We start from the raw sequence: 17,658 nt of genomic DNA on the forward strand, positions 1-17,658 counted from the left end.
AGATGAGTCTGATCTATGCTCACAAGTAGATAGGATGGTGATGAAAGCGTAGAGCAAGGTTACCGTCATTAGCCAAGGCATTGATTATGAGAGTCGGGATGTCATGTTCAAGTTGTACAAAACATTAATTAGACCACTCATGGAGCAGTGTGTGCATTTGTAATGTAGTTGGTCACAACATTACAAGAAAGAAGTGATTTAGCTAGAGAAGGAGCAAAAAATATTTACAAGGATATAGCCTGGATTGGAGGACTTGAGTTACAAGAAGAACTTGAGTTAGGAGCAATTGGACAGAGTGAATCTGTTTTTCCTGGAGCAAAACAGACTGAAGGTGACATTATGACAAACCTGAAGCTGGTGTGCCCAGAAACCAGCTTCAGGTTTCTGGGCACACACTTTTCTGAGGACCTCACATGGCCCATTAACACCACTGCACTGGTCAAGAAAGCACAGCAACAGCTGTTTTTCTTGAGGATGCTGAAAAAAGCTGATCTGTCCCAACAGATGCTGGTGACTTTCTACCGCTGCACCACAGAGAGCATCCTAACATACTGCATCTCTGTGTGGTATCTTAGTTGCTCAGCTGCGGATAGGGGAGCTCTTCAGCGGACGTCCCCCAGAGCACAGAAGATCATTGGGATGCAGCTCCCAGCCCAGTAGGACATCTTGAACGCACGCTGCCTCAGAAAAGCCATCAGCATCTGTAAGGAGCCACACACCCATGCCACCGTCTGTTTGAACTTCTTCCATCTGGCAGATGTTTTAAGGCCTTTTACGCCCGCACCTCCAGACTGAGAAATAGCTTTTTCCCTAGAGCTACAACTGCACCGAATCAGTCTACTAAGCGCCCCCCATAATCTGTCTTTGCCCCCATAATCAACTGGCACAACTGACGTGTCTCAACGCAGCTACTGTGATTTTCTGTGACAGGTACTGTGATTTTCAACCTCAGTGTACATGGACCTACTTGTACTTTTACCTTATTTATTTTATAGCATCGATACGGAGGTCACAATCTTAATCTCGTTATTTGTGTACAATGACAATAAAGATATATTTTTATTATTATTATTGGTATATAAAATCATGAGGAGCATGGATAGCCAGATTCTGTTTCCCATGGTCGAGCTGTTTAGATCTGCCAGACATTGTACTTATTCCAAGGAAGAGTATCAAGGGAAGTGGAACAATAGTAGATAAATGGAGTTTTAGAATGTATCACTCTGATCTAACCAAATCCAGGACTCAGAGCTGAGCTTCCAATTCCTGTATCCTTCATCCTAATGATTGCAGAATTACAGTGCCCTCCATAATGTTTGGGACAAAGTTCCATCATTTATTTATTTGCCTCTGTACTCCACAATTTGATATTTGTAATAGAAAATACCACGTGGTTAAAGTGCACATTGCCATTTTTATACATTTTGGTTTCACCATGTAGAAATCACAGCAGTGTTTATACATAGTTTCCCCCATTTCAGGGCACCATAATGTTTGGGACACAGCAATGTCATGTAAATGAAAGTAGTCATGTTTAGTATTTTGTTGCATATCTTTTGCATGCAATGACTGCTTGAAGTTTGCGATTCATGGACATCACCAGGTGCTGGGTGTCTTCTCTATTGATGCTCTGCCAGTACTGTATAGAGCCATCTTTAGCTTATGCTTGTTTTGGGGACTAGTCCCCTTCAGTTTTCTCTTCAGCATATAAAAGGCATGCTCAATTGGGTTCAGATCGGGTGATTGACTTGGCCGCTCAAGAATTTACCATTTTTTTGTTTTGAAAAACTCCTTTGTTGCTTTAGCAGTATGTTTGGGATCATTGTCTTGCTGTAGAATGAACCGCCACCAATGAGTTTTGAGGCATTTGTTTGAACTTGAGCAGATAGGATGTGTCTATACACTTCAGAATTCATTATGCTACTACCATCAGCAGTCGTATCATCAATGAAGATAAGTGAACCAGTACCTTCAGCAGCCATACATGCCAAGGCCATTACACCCCCACCACCGTGTTTCACAGATGAGATGGTATGCTTTAGATCTTGGCCAGTTCTTTCTCTCCTCCATACTTTGCTCTTGCCATCACTCTGATATGTTAATCTTCAAATCATCTGTCCACAAGACCTTTTTCCAGAACTCTTTTAAGTACTTCTTGGCAAACTGTAACCTGGCCATCCTATGTTTGCAGCAAACCAGTGGTTTGCATCTTGCAGTGCAGCCTCTGTATTTCTGTACATTAAGTCTTCTGCAGATAGTGGTCCTTGATAAATCCACACCTAACCCCTGAAGAGTGTTTCTGATCTGTCGGACAGGTGTTTGGGGATTTTTCTTTTTTATAGAGGGAATTCTTCTGTCACCAGTGTTCTCTTTCTTCTTAATGATGTCCCAAACAGTTGATTTTGGTAAGCCTAAGGTTTGGCTGATGTCTCTAACAGTTGTATTCTTGTTTCTCAGTCTCATAATGACTTATTTGACTGTCATTGGCACAACTGTGGACCTCATGTTGATAAACAGCAATAAAAGTTTCCAAAGGTGATGGAAAGAATGGAGGAAAGACTAGCTGCTGAGAACTCTCTTATACCTGCATTAAGGAGGCATTTAAACACACTGGTGCAACTACAAACACCCGTGAAGCCATGTGTCCCAAACATTATGGTGCCCTGAAATGGGGGGACTATGTATAAACACAATAGTGATTTCTACATGGTGAACCAAAATGTATAAAAAATACCCTTTAATAAAATCTGACAATGTGCACTTTAACCACATGTGATTTTTTTTTTCTATTACAAATCTCAAATCATGGAGTACAGAGGCAAATACATAAATTATGGGTCTTTATCCCAAACATTATGGAGGGCACTGTAACTAACCACAGTTAGAACAGGATTGGCAGGAGCATAAAAAGATGGTGCCAAGTGAAATTATCTTCTCCTCCATCCATCATTATGTATGCTAGAGATGAGCATATATGTGTGATCTGTACAAATGTGCAGACTTAATTTGCCCTTTGAAACGGGGTCAGATATACATTTATGTCTGTGCCTTGGTATTTGGAGCGCAGCAAGCAATTTGTTCCTTAAGGCAGTGAGAGGAAGAAGCAGTTTTGATTGCTAGAAACTAGACAGCTGTGAAGATTGGCAAAAACAACATCAGGTTCAGCTTTGGTGCTCTTCATGATTAAAATGCCTGTTATACTTACTGCCTGGGCTCCCACGCAAAGATTGGCTTCTGATGTGGGAGATCATAGGAACCCGGCCAAGCAAAGGTCAATGTTTTCATGATAAATGGGCTTATATTTCGAAGGAAAAAAATCTGCAAATTATTTCCTGAGTTTTAATGCTGTTCAGAGTTGCCTTTGACTGGATCTTAAGCTTAAAGAATTAAAAACCTAAATAATGTACCCAAGTTAAAGTAAAACAAAATAATGCTTGAGAAATAATGTTAGATGAATGCAGTGTAATACTTTAATCATGATTTCTAAATATATAATTACAACACTGTTGTCTCAAATGGCTATTCAGTCCAATGTGTCTGTATCACTACTAGCCCTGCACATTACCTTTGCACTGTTTCACTTAAACTCATTTTTCCTCAGTACTTCAATATTTTATCCTTTTTAAATGCTAATCTAGTAATCTTAGAAGCCATTATGTGAGTAAAGTTACTTTGATTTTCTCCTTGGTGTTCTAATTCTAAATTTATTATCCCTTGTTACTGATTCACATACAATGGAAATAATATTTCACTGCAGCACCTCTCCCCAAAACCATAATTTTATATGTTACCTCAGTGAATAAATGCAGATATGTCTCTTAATACAGTTCTTTCATTCCCTGTATCTTTCTCACAAATGTACAGATGCACATTTCTATGATTTTTTGCATGACCAACGCTGCAATGTTTTGGGTCATTGTCATGCAAAGAGGCCCTTCGGCTCAACCTGTCCATGCCAACCTAGATGCCCCATCGAAATGAGTCCCAGTTACCTGCATTAGACCTATATCTCTCTAAACTAATTCTCCAGCAGTGGCCTTTTCGTAATCCTTCGCCTTCTTTGGCAGACAGTGCTGTGATATGTTAAACAAAGAAAAATATTTTGCCTTTCATCTTCATTGGTAAGAAGTGGTGTATTCATTTTACTGAATATCACCATTGTATAATTAATACAACATTGGTATAACACACAGACAGGAATACTTTATTTTGTAGAATATATTATAATGGTAAATGATTAATAAGTATCAACATTAATTCCCAAATATGCCCAATATGTTATGGAAATTAACTCATCAAGTCATTGTCTCCTTAAGTGCTTTAAAAGTAAGAACATGTTGAAGTGAGCTTTGTGTTAACTCTGCTGTAGGAAAAAATAGATTCCAAATTTCAATAGGGTAGAAAGGGCTGTTAGTGGTATGAAGACCAAGTGGCTGGGAGAGTGTGAAAAGTGCCAGTGGAACAAAGTGTGTAGTCATGCACATTGGGAGTAGGATAAAGGCATAGACTATTTTCCAATTTGGGAGAGGATTTAAGAATCAGATGTGGGGACTTGGGAGTGTTGGTGCAGGATTCCCAAAAGGTTAATTTGCAAGTTGAGTTGGTTGTAAGGAAGGGAAATGCAATGCTAGCATTTATTTCGAGATGACTAGAATTGTAAAAACGGGGATGTAATGTGGAGATGGTTAGACCGCGTTTGGGGTATTGTAAGTAGTTTTGGGGCACCATATCTGAGAAAGAATGTGCTGGCTTTGGAGACGAGGTTTACAAGAATGATCCTGGGATGATTGGGTTATTGTATAATGAGAGTTTGATGGCATTGGACCTGTACTCACTGGAATTTAGAAGGATGAGTGGGTACCTCATTGATACTTACTGAATAGTGGTAGGCCTGGATAGAGTGGATGTGGAGAGGGTGATTCCACAAAAGGGAGAGTCTAGGCTCACAGGGTACTCTCATAATCAAAGGAATCAAAGGAGCTGATGAGGAATTTTAGTCAGAGTATGGTGACTGTGGAATTCATTGCCAAAGACAGCTGTGGAGGCCAAGTCATTGGGTATTTTTAAAGCGGAGATTGACAGTTTCTTGATTTGTAAGGGTGTCATAGGGTGTTATGGGGACAAGAGAATGGGGTTGACAAGAGAATGGGGTTGAGAAGGAAAGATAAATCAACCATGATTGAATGGCAGAGTAGATTCAATGGGCTGAACTGCCTAATTCTGCTCCAATAACATGACCTTATGAACATAAGACATTGTATAAAATACTTTATTCAGTCCAGTATGCCAAATGTATTTATTAGATCTCTTATCGCATTTAAATGGATCAACATGTTGATATGTAACAGCAAAATTCAAAGTGCTGGAGGAACTCTGTGAGTTTGGCAGCATCTGAGTAGGGAATGGACAGATTATGCTTCAGGTCGGGTCTGAGGGAATCGACAGAGATCATTGCGGATCAGGGCAGAGGGAATGGGCAGATGCATTTCACGTTGGAACTTTGAGTCATGTTAAGTAATACAATTGTTTAGGCAGAAATTCAGGTTTTAACAATTTAAGAACCATCTTGTAGTGCAATCTTTTCCATTGCAACTATCAAACAACATATAATTAAATTACACTATTTTGATTGTACGTAGTATTTTGAGTGAATTTTAATTGGTTTGATAGATTGACAATGGGATAAATTTAATCAACAGGATGTTGTTGTCCCTTTGTTTATGTTTTGAAAATTAGCAATTTCCAGTAGTTGCAGTTTATTTTGCTGGAGTAAAGTCAAACACCACACATTGGAGCTTCATACCAGGTTTATTGCATCACAAATAACGGACCTTGTTAATAGTTATTATATAAAAATTCAAGGTCACAATATAGTGTGTTTTCATAGTTATGGAATTGAATATGTCTTTCCACAGTAAAATACAATAAGGACCAATTTCTCGTTATTTTGTGTCACTTGGTAAATTTGATCATGCACTTCTGGCCGTCATTTACCTTAGTGCCACTGAAGCAACTTCTGTGTCTGGCATACACAGGGTGACATCACTCCATGTGCCACGTTCCTATTGAGTATTGCAGAGGAACGTGGCCTATGTTTTTCTTGGCTGTTAACATGGTCTTTACGCTGCATTGCAAAACTGGGAGGCCTGCTATACTTTCCTATATCATTGGAATCTCCCCATCTACCTCTGCACTATACAAAGGCCAATCCCAATAATTCCAGCCCAACCCTTGAACCCATGATTTATAGCCCCCAACCTCGCAGCCCCTACCATTTGCTGCCAGTTTCCATCACTGCCTTCCAGTATATTGTCGGTCTCCCTGCTCTTTCTCTCTACCTTTGCTGTTGCCATAATAGTCTCCTGGGCTCCCCATCAGCTTGCTGTCTCTCCACATCACTCTTCCCATCCTGCAACAACGGTGAAACTCTCCTCTTTCTCACTCTTAACATATTCCAATTGTCGACAAGCCTCAACACTTTCCAGATTCCAACCCTCCATTCACTGCTGGGCTCCCAGGAACAGTGATGCCATGGCACGATGCCCAGTTCCAGCAGGCATCTGTTTTCTCTGTCAACTTCTAAAGTTTGATGAAATGCGATTGCCATTCCAATTTACATATGTTTCTATTTGATTTTTGTTTCTTAATACGAGGAAAAATTATTCCGTTATTAAAACTCACCGTCAAGCAGTTTGTCAGTTCCCTAGCTTCTGGAGTACAGTTGGCCATTCTACCACCACTGTTTCTTTTCCCTTCTTCATTTCAAGTCTTTCCAGCAATTCCTCAGATACTCCTCCTCCTTGTCAACAACTTTCATCCCTGTCCTTCCTCTTGCTGATCTGCCACTCCCCTCCACATATATCTACTTATCTCTGGATAATATTCACAAAAATGAATGGGGTTATTAATTTATTGATTTGTTTATTATATGTTATCTGTTATTGGTACATATGACGTTTAAACACTCTTGACTCTTAAAAGTATCACGGAAGAAATAAGATGCAAATTTATCACAGGACTGTTCTTATACAATTACCATAACTGAGCAATATAATAAAAGATTTGTTTGCATGAACAAATAACTGTTAGCTATTACACAATTTAAGGTGGGAACAATAGTTCACACGGTTTTATTGGTGTACTTATAAATACTTATTTACATGAAATAGTCTATTTACTGCTTATAAGTTATTGATAAATTTCTTGTGATGTTCTTGAGCTGAGAGTGTAATTTGCTCTGTTGAGCTATTATATGTAGTTATTATTCAGTTAGAGAAAAATGTTTATGATTTGTCATTCATTTTGTGGTCATTAATAGTGTCTTTTTTGTCACCATTCCCTAAATGAGGATTGTTTACAATGTTTCAAATCATGGAATTTATCTCTGAGAATTGAGTAGCTGTCAACAGGAAATATCCTTCTAGTTGGAGCGCAAACATCATCCAGTGAGCTGCACCAAAGAAGTACATGTGCAATAAATGGCATATGGAAGATAGTCCTGAGATGCTTTCTCTATGATGCGAACTACTTGCTATCTGTTTCCTGTTTTCTGGTAGATTGGAGCGTGGATACGAGATGTCAGTTGTTGGAAAGCAAGGTATCAGATTGGAGAGGATAAGGAATGTGCAGGGTTGTAGACAAGTGATCAAATGGGCGAAGAAAGGGGGTCAGAAGATATGGAGACAGGAGGTAGGAAAGAGGCAAGCCAGTTCAAAGGGACAGGAGGACAGGAAACTGAATATGAATGGGAAACTCATAGGGAATCGGTGGATATTAGAGTGAGAGAGAGAAAATGGAGATTCAGACTGGAGTTTGGAATGAGTGAGGTAGGGCAGATGCTCAAGGTGGGAGAGTTAGTAGTTTAGATTGAGGGAGAGAGAACAGACAAATGCACACGTTTATGGCAGCTGGACTGCTCAATAGGGGTACTCATTACTCCACTTGTCAGTACATCGTGTCCCAGATTATTAGCCTGAACCACGTAATTGTTTCATTTATAAAGGATGCCTCAACATGCTTAAATATTGAGACATCATATCCATGATAACTAAGTGAATGTTTATTTTGAATTTGCCCTCTGCAACTTTTAATATATGTTGCTTATATTTTTTTCTTTCACTTGGCACAAAATAATTTTCTACCCTGGTTACTTTTGTTGAGTACCTATTCTGTTTGTCACTAGATTCACATTAGAAAATACTTTCACCTTAATGTATGCGTGGTTCTAACTTGCTCAGAGAGTGCAAATGAAGGAATGTTTACCATCACATAAAGCTTTATCTTGTTTAAAACAATTAACATACAAAACTACTTAAAATTGACTTCAAACCCATGTCATGTTAATTATTCCCATTGAATAAAACCTGCTGCAAAACACAAGAGATCTGGCTGAGTTCCAGTGTTAAGCACAATGAGAGAAATTGCCTAAATGATGAGTCTTTAAGTGAACCATGGAAAATGCCTGTTGCACCAAAATCTGTAATGGTTGTTAGTTTGAGAATTAAGAGTAGTAAAGGCAGGAGTTTTTCTTCCAGATGTAATATTAGGACCAAATCAAACATTAGCAAAGAATAGAATCTCTAATGAGAGTTGGTGGGAGAAATTCTTTTTTTTTTTTCATATGTTTTTTGAGCTGCAGATTTATGGATGTGGGGTGGGTATTGAGAGCAAACCTTCCCAGAAGTGCACAGCGTATCAAATTGATATTGAGATACTCAATAATAACACCTTTGAAAATGAAATGATTAATGCACTGTTTCCCAAATCATTTGAAGATGCATCGGTTTTATGTCAGCATGCCAGGTCAGGCAAAAAGGGATATAAAAAATGGTCTCTCCCAGCCAAAATCCCCATTGTTAAAACTGTCACAGTTGCTTCTTTGGACAGGCTAGATTGTCTGAATACCTGAGGCCTAATACTTTATTCCAAACTTCGTAAAGGCAAGAGTTTACCAAGTGCCGCACAAATGGCAACATCCCACTGACTCCTGCGAATCTGTGGCCCAACATTTCTCAAGTGCAGGTACTATTGCAATGTTTAAGAAACATTTAGACAGGGACATGAATAGGATAGGTTTAGAGGGATGTGGGCCAAATGCAGGTAGGTGGGACTAGTGTAGATGAGACATGTTGGTTGGTGTGTGCAGGTTCCACAAAGGTATCTGTAGAACCCGAAGGAGTGGAGTAAAGCAAGTCATATTTGTTCCAGAAGAACTAGCCGCCAAAGAGGAGGAAGGAATTAAAATTAGGGCTAACACAATGAAGCCCCAGTTTGCATCTAATCAGCAATCAGATTACAGTGACCCAGCACAATCAGCTGGAGGGAAATGTACAATTAGCCAAGTTATTGAGAAATGCCAGCAGTTCTGTGTGGAAAATGGAAATCTTGAACTTTGCTCAGTCTTTCTTATTGTTGTTCTGACTGCTCCCATATTGGATTTCTCATGGATTCCCAGTGCATCTTCTACTAATTTGTTCATGGTTGGTATTACATTGGTGATTAATCATTAATATGGAGAGAAACTGTTTAGAGGGTCAAAAAACAAATCACATTAATGAATTAATTCAGTGAACCTGAATATATTATACTGATTTCAAGTGTCTTTCTATTTTTCTAATCATTGTAGCACCATTGTTTTGCAAAACCGTTTGAATTTTAGTAAATGTCAAAGACATTCAGAAAATTGCATTTTTTTAGAGATACGGCATGGAAACTAATCCTTGGGCCCAACAATTCCATATTGGCCATTGCTGACCCGTTCACCCTAAATCTATGTTATTTTCTTATTCACTCCCTACACACTGGGGTCAATTTTACAGAGGCCAATTAACTTACAAACACAGCTTTGGGGTGTGGAAGGAAACCAAAGCACCCAGAGGAAATCCATACAGTCACAGGGAGAAAATGCAAACTTCACACAAACAGCACCCGAGGTCAGGATCAAACCAGGGTCTCTGGCGCTGTGAAGCATCAGCTCTACCTGTTGCACCTCTGTGTCACCCTTTGGTTTTTCTGACAGCTTGTGGGTTTGGGATGTGAATCCAGTCTATTTCTGTGGTGGGACTCATCCTTTACAGTTAAAGGTCATGTAGACTTTGCGTACCATGTTGAGGTTAGCGTATCCGCTCCTGGTAAGTGCTGACAAGCCAGGTAGGGGAGCAACAAACAGAATGGACTCACTACTTCCAATTGATGCTGATGCTGAGTTTCTCAAATAAAATTGCTGGAAGCACCCAACCAGTCAGTCAGGTATCCTAACATATATTCTCTTCTTGCCAATGCATCTTTGATCTGAACCGTTAACTCTTCCTGCTGTTGCTTCCTGATTTGCTGAGTTCTATATTTACACATATTTTAGTTCAGTTTAGTTTAGAGATACAGTGCGGAAAGAGGCCCCTCATCCAACCAAGTCTGCACCGACCAGTGATCCCTGCACATTAACACAATCCTGCACACACTAGGGACAATTTACACATACACCAAGCCAATTAACTTACATACCTGTACATCTTTGGAGTGTGGGAGGAAACCGAAGATCTCTGAGAAAACCCACGCGGTCACGGGAAGAACGTACAAACTCCATACAGGCAGCCCGGTAGTCGGGATCGAACCCAGGTCTCTGGTGCTGCAAGTTCTGTAAGGCAACAACTCTAGTGCTGTGCTGCCCAGAGTTCTGTATATGCTCTATATTTATTTCAGATTGGTTATATCTGCAGTGTTTTGATTTTCACTGAGGCCGAGTTTCTGTGCGGCTTTCCCCATCTGCTGCTTTAACTAATTTTTAAGCATTTATGTTAATCTTTCAATATGGTTATCGTATGGCATGATTGAACAGCACCGAACCTCCAGGCAAAATTTGCTTAATGGAAGCATCCTTATCATTTACCTGTTTACTTTCCTGCAAAAGACTCGCTGTGCATCCAGCATATATTTTGCAGGTTTAATCTAGAAACTGAAGACTAAAAATAAATATTTTCTGGCATTGAGGTTGAGACCCTTGGTCAAAGAATATTAATGTGTGCGCCCTAAAGTTCTGATCTATAATGGAAAAGGAAAACAGTTTAACTGTGCATTCTATTTTTGTAGCCATGACATCAATGTAAGAATATCAGTGTCCATCACTTAATTAAGGGCTGGAACCATCGCCATCAGATTAATTGGTTTTCTTGTACCCATAGCAGATAAATAAGTTTGCAGAAATTATTGATTGGCTTGGAACTTTTTTTTAAATTACAGTTTTATTTCAAGCATTTTAAAAAGTAACCAGAAAATAGTCCCTTTGCTATATGTTGTACACTAATTCAGGGGTTTAAGAATTTTTTTAAATATAGAAACATAGAAACATAGAAAATAGGTGCAGGAGTAGGCCATTCGGCCCTTCGAGCCTGCACGGCCATTCAATATGATCATGGCTGATCATCCAACTCAGTATCTTGTACCTGCCTTCTCTCCATACCCCCTGATCCCTTTAGCCACAAGGGTCACATCTAACTCCCTCTTAAATATATCCAATGAACTGGTCTCAACTAACCTCTGTGGCAGAGAATTCCATAGATTCACCATTCCCTGTGTGAAAAATGTTTTTGTCATCTCGGTCCTAAAAGACTTCCCCCTTATCCTTAAACTGTGACCCCTTGTTCTGGGCTTCCCCAACATCGGGAACAATCTTCCTGCATCTAGCTTGTCCAACCCCTTAAGAATTTTGTAAGTTTCTATAAGATCCCCCCTCAATCTTCTAAATTCTAGCGAGTACAAGCCGAGTCTATCCAGTCTTTCTTCATATGAAAGTCCTGACGTCCCAGGAATCAGTCTGGTGAACCTTCTCTGCACTCCCTCTATGGCAATAATGTCCTTCATCAGATTTGGAGACCAAAACTGTACGCAATATTCCAGGTTTGGTCTCACCGAGACCCTGTGCAACTGCAGTAGAACCTTCCTGCTCCTATACTCAAATCCTTTTGCAATGAATGCTAACATACCATTCGCTTTCTTCACTGCCTGCTGCACCTGCATGCCTACCTTCAATGACTGGTGTACCATGACACCCAGGTCTCGTTGCATCTCCCCATTTCCTAATCGGCCACCATTTAGATAAAAGTCTACTTTCCTGTTTATGCCACCAAAGTGGATAACTTCACATTTATCCACATTATACTGCATCTGCCATACATTTGCCCACTCATCAAACCTATCCAAGTCACCTTGCAGCCTCCTAGCATCCTCTTCACAGCAAACACTGCCCCCCAGCTTCGTTTCATCCGCAAACTTGGAGATGTTGCATTCAATTCCCTTGTCCAGATCATTAATATATATTGTAAATAGCTGCGATCCCGGCACTGAGCCTTGCGGTACCCCACTAGTCACTGCCTGCCATTCTGAAAAGAACCTGTTTACTCCTACTCTTTGCTTCCTGTCTGCCAGCCAGTTCTCTATCCACATCAATACTGAACCCCCAATACCATGTGCTTTAAGTTTGTATACTAATCTCTTATGTGTGACCTTGTCGAAAGCCTTCTGGAAGTCCAGACATAACACATCCACTGGTTCTCCCCTATCCACTCTACTAGTTACATCCTCGAAAAATTCTATAAGATTCGTCAGACATGATTTACCTTTCGTGAATCCATGCTGACTTTGTCCAATGATTTCACCACTTTCCAAATGTGCTGCTATCCCATCTTTAATAACTGACTAGCATTTTCCCCACTACCGATGTTAGACTAACTGGTCTGTAATTCCCCGTTTTCTCTCTCCCTCCCTTTTTTTAAATATTTCTATTATCCCATATGTTTATAGAAAACCAGATAATGATAGCATTCCAGGGAAAATAAAATCTGTTTTGCTATCTGTGCATTTCATTGATCTCAGTTTAATGATGTAAACATTTCTAAAGGTGGAATAAATCCAGGTTGTTGATGGGTCACTGAACTCTATTGCAGAAATAGTTGAGATCCAGTCATTGTGTGCAAGGTTTCAAAGATATGTACAAGGAACAGTCACAGAATCATGTTTATATCAAGCTTGTCTGTGACATTAAAGTACGTATTTTTCCTTTTAAAAGGTCACTAGTCTGGCTTTGGTCAATAACATGCATGACATGAGCAAATGCTAATGATACTATCAAAATACATCACACAAAGCATTTAACATGTTATGAACTATATTGCCAAATGCATTTTAATCTTTTAACATTGTTTTTATATTTCAGCAAAAGACTTTATCAGTGAAGGTGAATACCTTGAGATTTATGGCATTACTCGGAACCAAGCTGGCTTCTATGAATGTCTCGCAAACAATGATGTGTCAATTGCAGATACACGAACAGTTCGCATTACAGTCAATTGTAAGTTGCTTTTAAAATATACATTTTGCTTTGGAAGTCAAACTTTGTATGTGAGTTTTTTTTACTGAAAACAGAATATAGTGGAAGCTTGCAGATGATCAACATTTACATTGACACTTGAAAAATAGAAACTCATTCATCTGAAAGTGGAATCTGGAACTGGTGCATCCAGATCATTAATTTCTTTAAGATGTAGACTCGCCTGCTATGGATTTTCCATGTATTGTTCAGAAATGAATCTCTGTATTTAATTCTGATTTGTAGCAATTTGAAAAAAAATATTTCCTTTGCTTTCATGTTTTAATCCTTTCAACTTTGAATTAGCTGAAGGCACAATTATATTAAACCCATTGTTTTTGCATCAGTGCAATTTTGAGAGCATTGACAATGGCAACCGTGTTGCAGTGTTCAACAGAAACAATTCAAGTCAATTAAAGATGAATTTTGTATGCATAATTTAAAAATGTGTCTCTTAATCTCTGCTTCTATATCTTTCCTTCAAGATATTCCTCAAAACTTCCCTTTTCAACCAAAGTAATTTGTCCTACTATCTCCTTAAATAGCTTGGCATCAGTTTTATTTTAATAAATAGTCCTTTGAAGCTCCTTGACACAATCTACAATGTTAACAATGCTATATGTGAAGGCTGGTTAATTGCTATGGTGCAAATTTCCATGCATTAGTTGACGCCATCAAATGCCAAAAGTAGTCACTGTTAGTTGACACCTTAAATGCCAACAATAGCACTCCCTTGTCTCCCTAAAATGTAAGAGAGTGACATAAAGATGACTTGGAGAGTGGTGAAGATTTGGATAACCTTAAGGTTGCAGAGGGTGAACATTAGGTCGGAGATCAAAAATGCCAGGGAATAATCATGTGTGGAAGTATTTAAAGGCATGGGTGAGGCTTTCAGCAGTTGCTAGAAAAGTCCATGGTTTTACCAGTGCACCAATACTGTCCATAGGATAAATATCTTTGAAACTTTTTGATGCTTAGGTGTAAAAGCTAAGGGTATATTAATTAAATGAAAACCTTGCTTCAACTGTGAAAATGTTACATCACAGTTACAGCTCTGGTGCAATATTCTTGCACATTTAAGACTTGTGATTTTAATCATTTTAGACGGTAGGATTGGTCTCCAGCCCTAGAGAACAAAACCAGCTGTTCTGAGGATTTTAAAAACGGACTTTATTTTCATGCATGAATGGTTTAGCTTGTGAACATGGAAATCAGTGCCCCTTAAACCATTTGGAATATTTCCTTTTTATCCCATCTGCCACCGATACCTATTTGTAGACCAAGGAGTTAGATAATTAGTCCCTCATGCCTGTCTTCCACTGAAAACAATTTCTTTTTATTAACTTTGTTCCTCCATTGTTTATTTTTATAGCCCTCTCCATCTCCACTCCTCCACTTCTCCCTCCTTCACCAACTTACCCTCCTCCCTTCTGGTGTTACTCCTCTTCTCGATGTAGTCAATTATTTTCCTTTCTTCTCCCATATCCTTCCTTTCCCACAGCAGGTCCTCTGCCCCTTATTCCTCTCTCAACATTTTCTCTATACTCAATCTTTTCTTCCTTTTGCCCCTCAGCTTGTCCACCTCTGTCTGCAGCCATAACACCTCTAGTCTCCTTCCTTACATTTCACTACCAAACTCTCCAGTATTCATCCAACAGTTGTTCTACCTTTCCTTTTTGTTTCTCTTGTCAACTCCATCTTTTCTCCCTTACCATTTTTTGTCCTGTTTCCATTTATTTTCAAACATGTTGTTCAACATCATCTCACTATTGTATTAACCCCATACCTTACCAATCCTCTCCATCAATCTTCCCTTCCTCCTTGTCTCTTTCTCTCATTTTCTAGAGAATACTTAAGAAAGTAACCCTTGAGGGAGTGGAGGCATTGGTGCGCATTGTTCAACATTCTTTAGACTTAGGATAAGTTTAAATGAATAGGAGAAGATTTAATGTAACTCCAGTGACTAGTGAGACTCCATCTTGGATGGAAATTTGCTCTCCTTTTCTGAGGAAGGAAAGTTTAGTAATAGGAATAGGAATACTTTATTGTCACATGTGACTAGGCACAGTGAGATTCTTTGCTTTCATACACAATGTATACAAAAAGCAGCCATCTACGGCACTGACAAAGTTACAAAGCATGCCAGCTTTTCCTTTTGCCCCCTTTGCAGCGGTTCCCCCACATTGGGTCCCCATTGTCATTTGTCCCTCCTCTCTCCTATTGCCCATTGCCGCCCCCCCCCCCCCACCTCCCTCATGGCAGTCCCCCCATGCCGGGTCCTCCAATGTCCTTCCCCTTGCCCCTCGCGGTGGTCCTCCACGTTCTCATTGACCACCGACCGCAGTTTGGTGAAAATTCACCAGGTTGATTCCTGAGATGAATATGCAGCAAGATTGGGTCAATTAAGCTTATATTCATGAGAGTTTAGAAGAAGGATATCATAGAAACCTACACAATTCTAACAGGACTGGACAGTTTAGATGCAGCTGAGGTTCGGGAGTCTAGGACTGAGGTCACAGTCTAATGCCCCTGTTCCACCTAGGAAACCTGAACAGAAACCTCTGGAGACTTTGCGCCCCATCCAAGGTTTCCGTGCGGTTCCCGGAGGTTGCAGGTGGTTGCCGGAGGTTGCAGTTAGTGGAAGCAGGTAGGGAGACTGACAAAAACCTCCGGGAACCGCATGGAAACCTTGGGTGGGGCGCAAAGTCTCCAGAGGTTTCCGTTCAGGTTTCCTAAGTGGGACAGGGGCATTAGGATAAAAGGGAAATCATTTAAGACTGAGATAAGGACAAATCTCGTCTTCCAGAGAATGGTTAGCTTATGCAACTCTCTACCACTGAAAGTAGTTGAAGCTAAGTCATTAAATATATTTTAAAATAGGTCAATACTATTAGAGGGGCACAAGGAATATTAGAAGAAATCTGAAACAAGGTGCTGAATTTGTATGGTTAGCCATGACCATTATGGATTAGGGAACTGGCTGAAAATATTAAAGGCATACTCCTGCTCATATTTTCCATGTTTCTATGTTTTCTCTGTTTCCATAAGAAACGTCTTCTCCTTGACACAATGGCCAATTGTTCGTGGAGCGTTGAAGCATGTGCCCCTCACTTTCACCTTCCTTTTCTTCTCCATTTTATCATTTTCTGCCAATTCCCTTCATCTCTGAACTCCATTTGCTTGGTGCCAATTACCACTCAGCTCTCTAACCTTGGTTTATATTTGCAAGTACCTTTCAGAACTGGATGCAATATGTGGAATGCCTTTGTTACAGTTGTAAAAACCTCTATTGCTAGATGAGCATTGACTACCTTCAATAAAATAAATTGTATACCTGTATATGGTTCTTACAATTCTGACAATAACACAATTCTAGCTAATGAGGAGCTTGCACTGAGGCACCAGAGGGATATCGAGGGGTTAAGCGAATAAGCAAGTCTACGACAGATAGAATATAACATGGAAAAAGATGATGTCATACAATTTTGGTCAAAAAAGTAGAAAGGTCCAGTACTTTTTGAATGGTGAAACATTAAACATTAAAAATTGTTGATATTGAGATGAGCCTGGTTATCCTTCCACACAAATCGCTGAAGGTAAACATGCAGATGCAGCAAGCAAATGGTACATTGACCTTTAGTGCAAAAGTAAGTGAATGCAAGAATAGAGATTTTTTCTGATTATATAGGTCTCTGGAGGAAAACACATAAGGAATATTAAGTATGGATCTGGGTCTCTCAAGTAGGGAATATTATAATTGTAATTCACAAAACTACTTCCGGGGATGAAGGCTTCCTTATATAGATTAAGCAAGTTGAGTCTTGTTTAAATTTAGTAAAATGAAGGTGACCTTATTGAAATGTACAAACTTCTTGTAAGACCCAGCAGAGTGGATGTTGATATTTCCTCTGGCTGGACCTAAACTCAGGCAGCACAGGCTCAAATCAAAGAGGCAGGCATGCAGATGTTGCAGATCTCGAACCAAATAACACCCTTCCACCTGGACATGACTTACCGCAGACAAAGCCATGCTGTGGTCCCTAATTAGACCATTCGCTTCACCCAGAAAGGAGTGAATCCATGAACTTCTCTACCAAGATGGCTGTCGAAGCTTCGGCCACAGAGTGTCTTTACAAACAATTTGTAGATTTTTAGATATTAAGGTACTTAAATAATATATTAGTGCAGGACAGTGGCTTGAAGGGAAAGTTCATCCATGATTATATTGAAGGGTCACATACGGACATTGTGGGAATCCTCAAGGAAGGTTAACCCAGTCCTCTGAGATTTTTGAATAC

At 39.6% G+C, this 17,658-nt stretch overlaps 1 protein-coding gene across 1 annotated transcript in view; it reads left to right on the forward strand.

The window, feature by feature from the left end:
- negr1 (neuronal growth regulator 1) overlaps positions 1-17,658 on the forward strand; it is a 403,329-nt gene that overhangs the window by 278,454 nt on the left and 107,217 nt on the right. The window contains exon 4 of the mRNA XM_055641889.1: positions 13,208-13,342. Within this exon, the coding sequence (XP_055497864.1) occupies positions 13,208-13,342 (135 nt within the window). The remainder of the gene's footprint in view (positions 1-13,207; positions 13,343-17,658) is intronic.

This window comes from Leucoraja erinacea, chromosome 10 (assembly GCF_028641065.1).
Source record: "Leucoraja erinacea ecotype New England chromosome 10, Leri_hhj_1, whole genome shotgun sequence".
In the NCBI taxonomy this organism is placed as follows: domain Eukaryota; kingdom Metazoa; phylum Chordata; class Chondrichthyes; order Rajiformes; family Rajidae; genus Leucoraja; species Leucoraja erinaceus.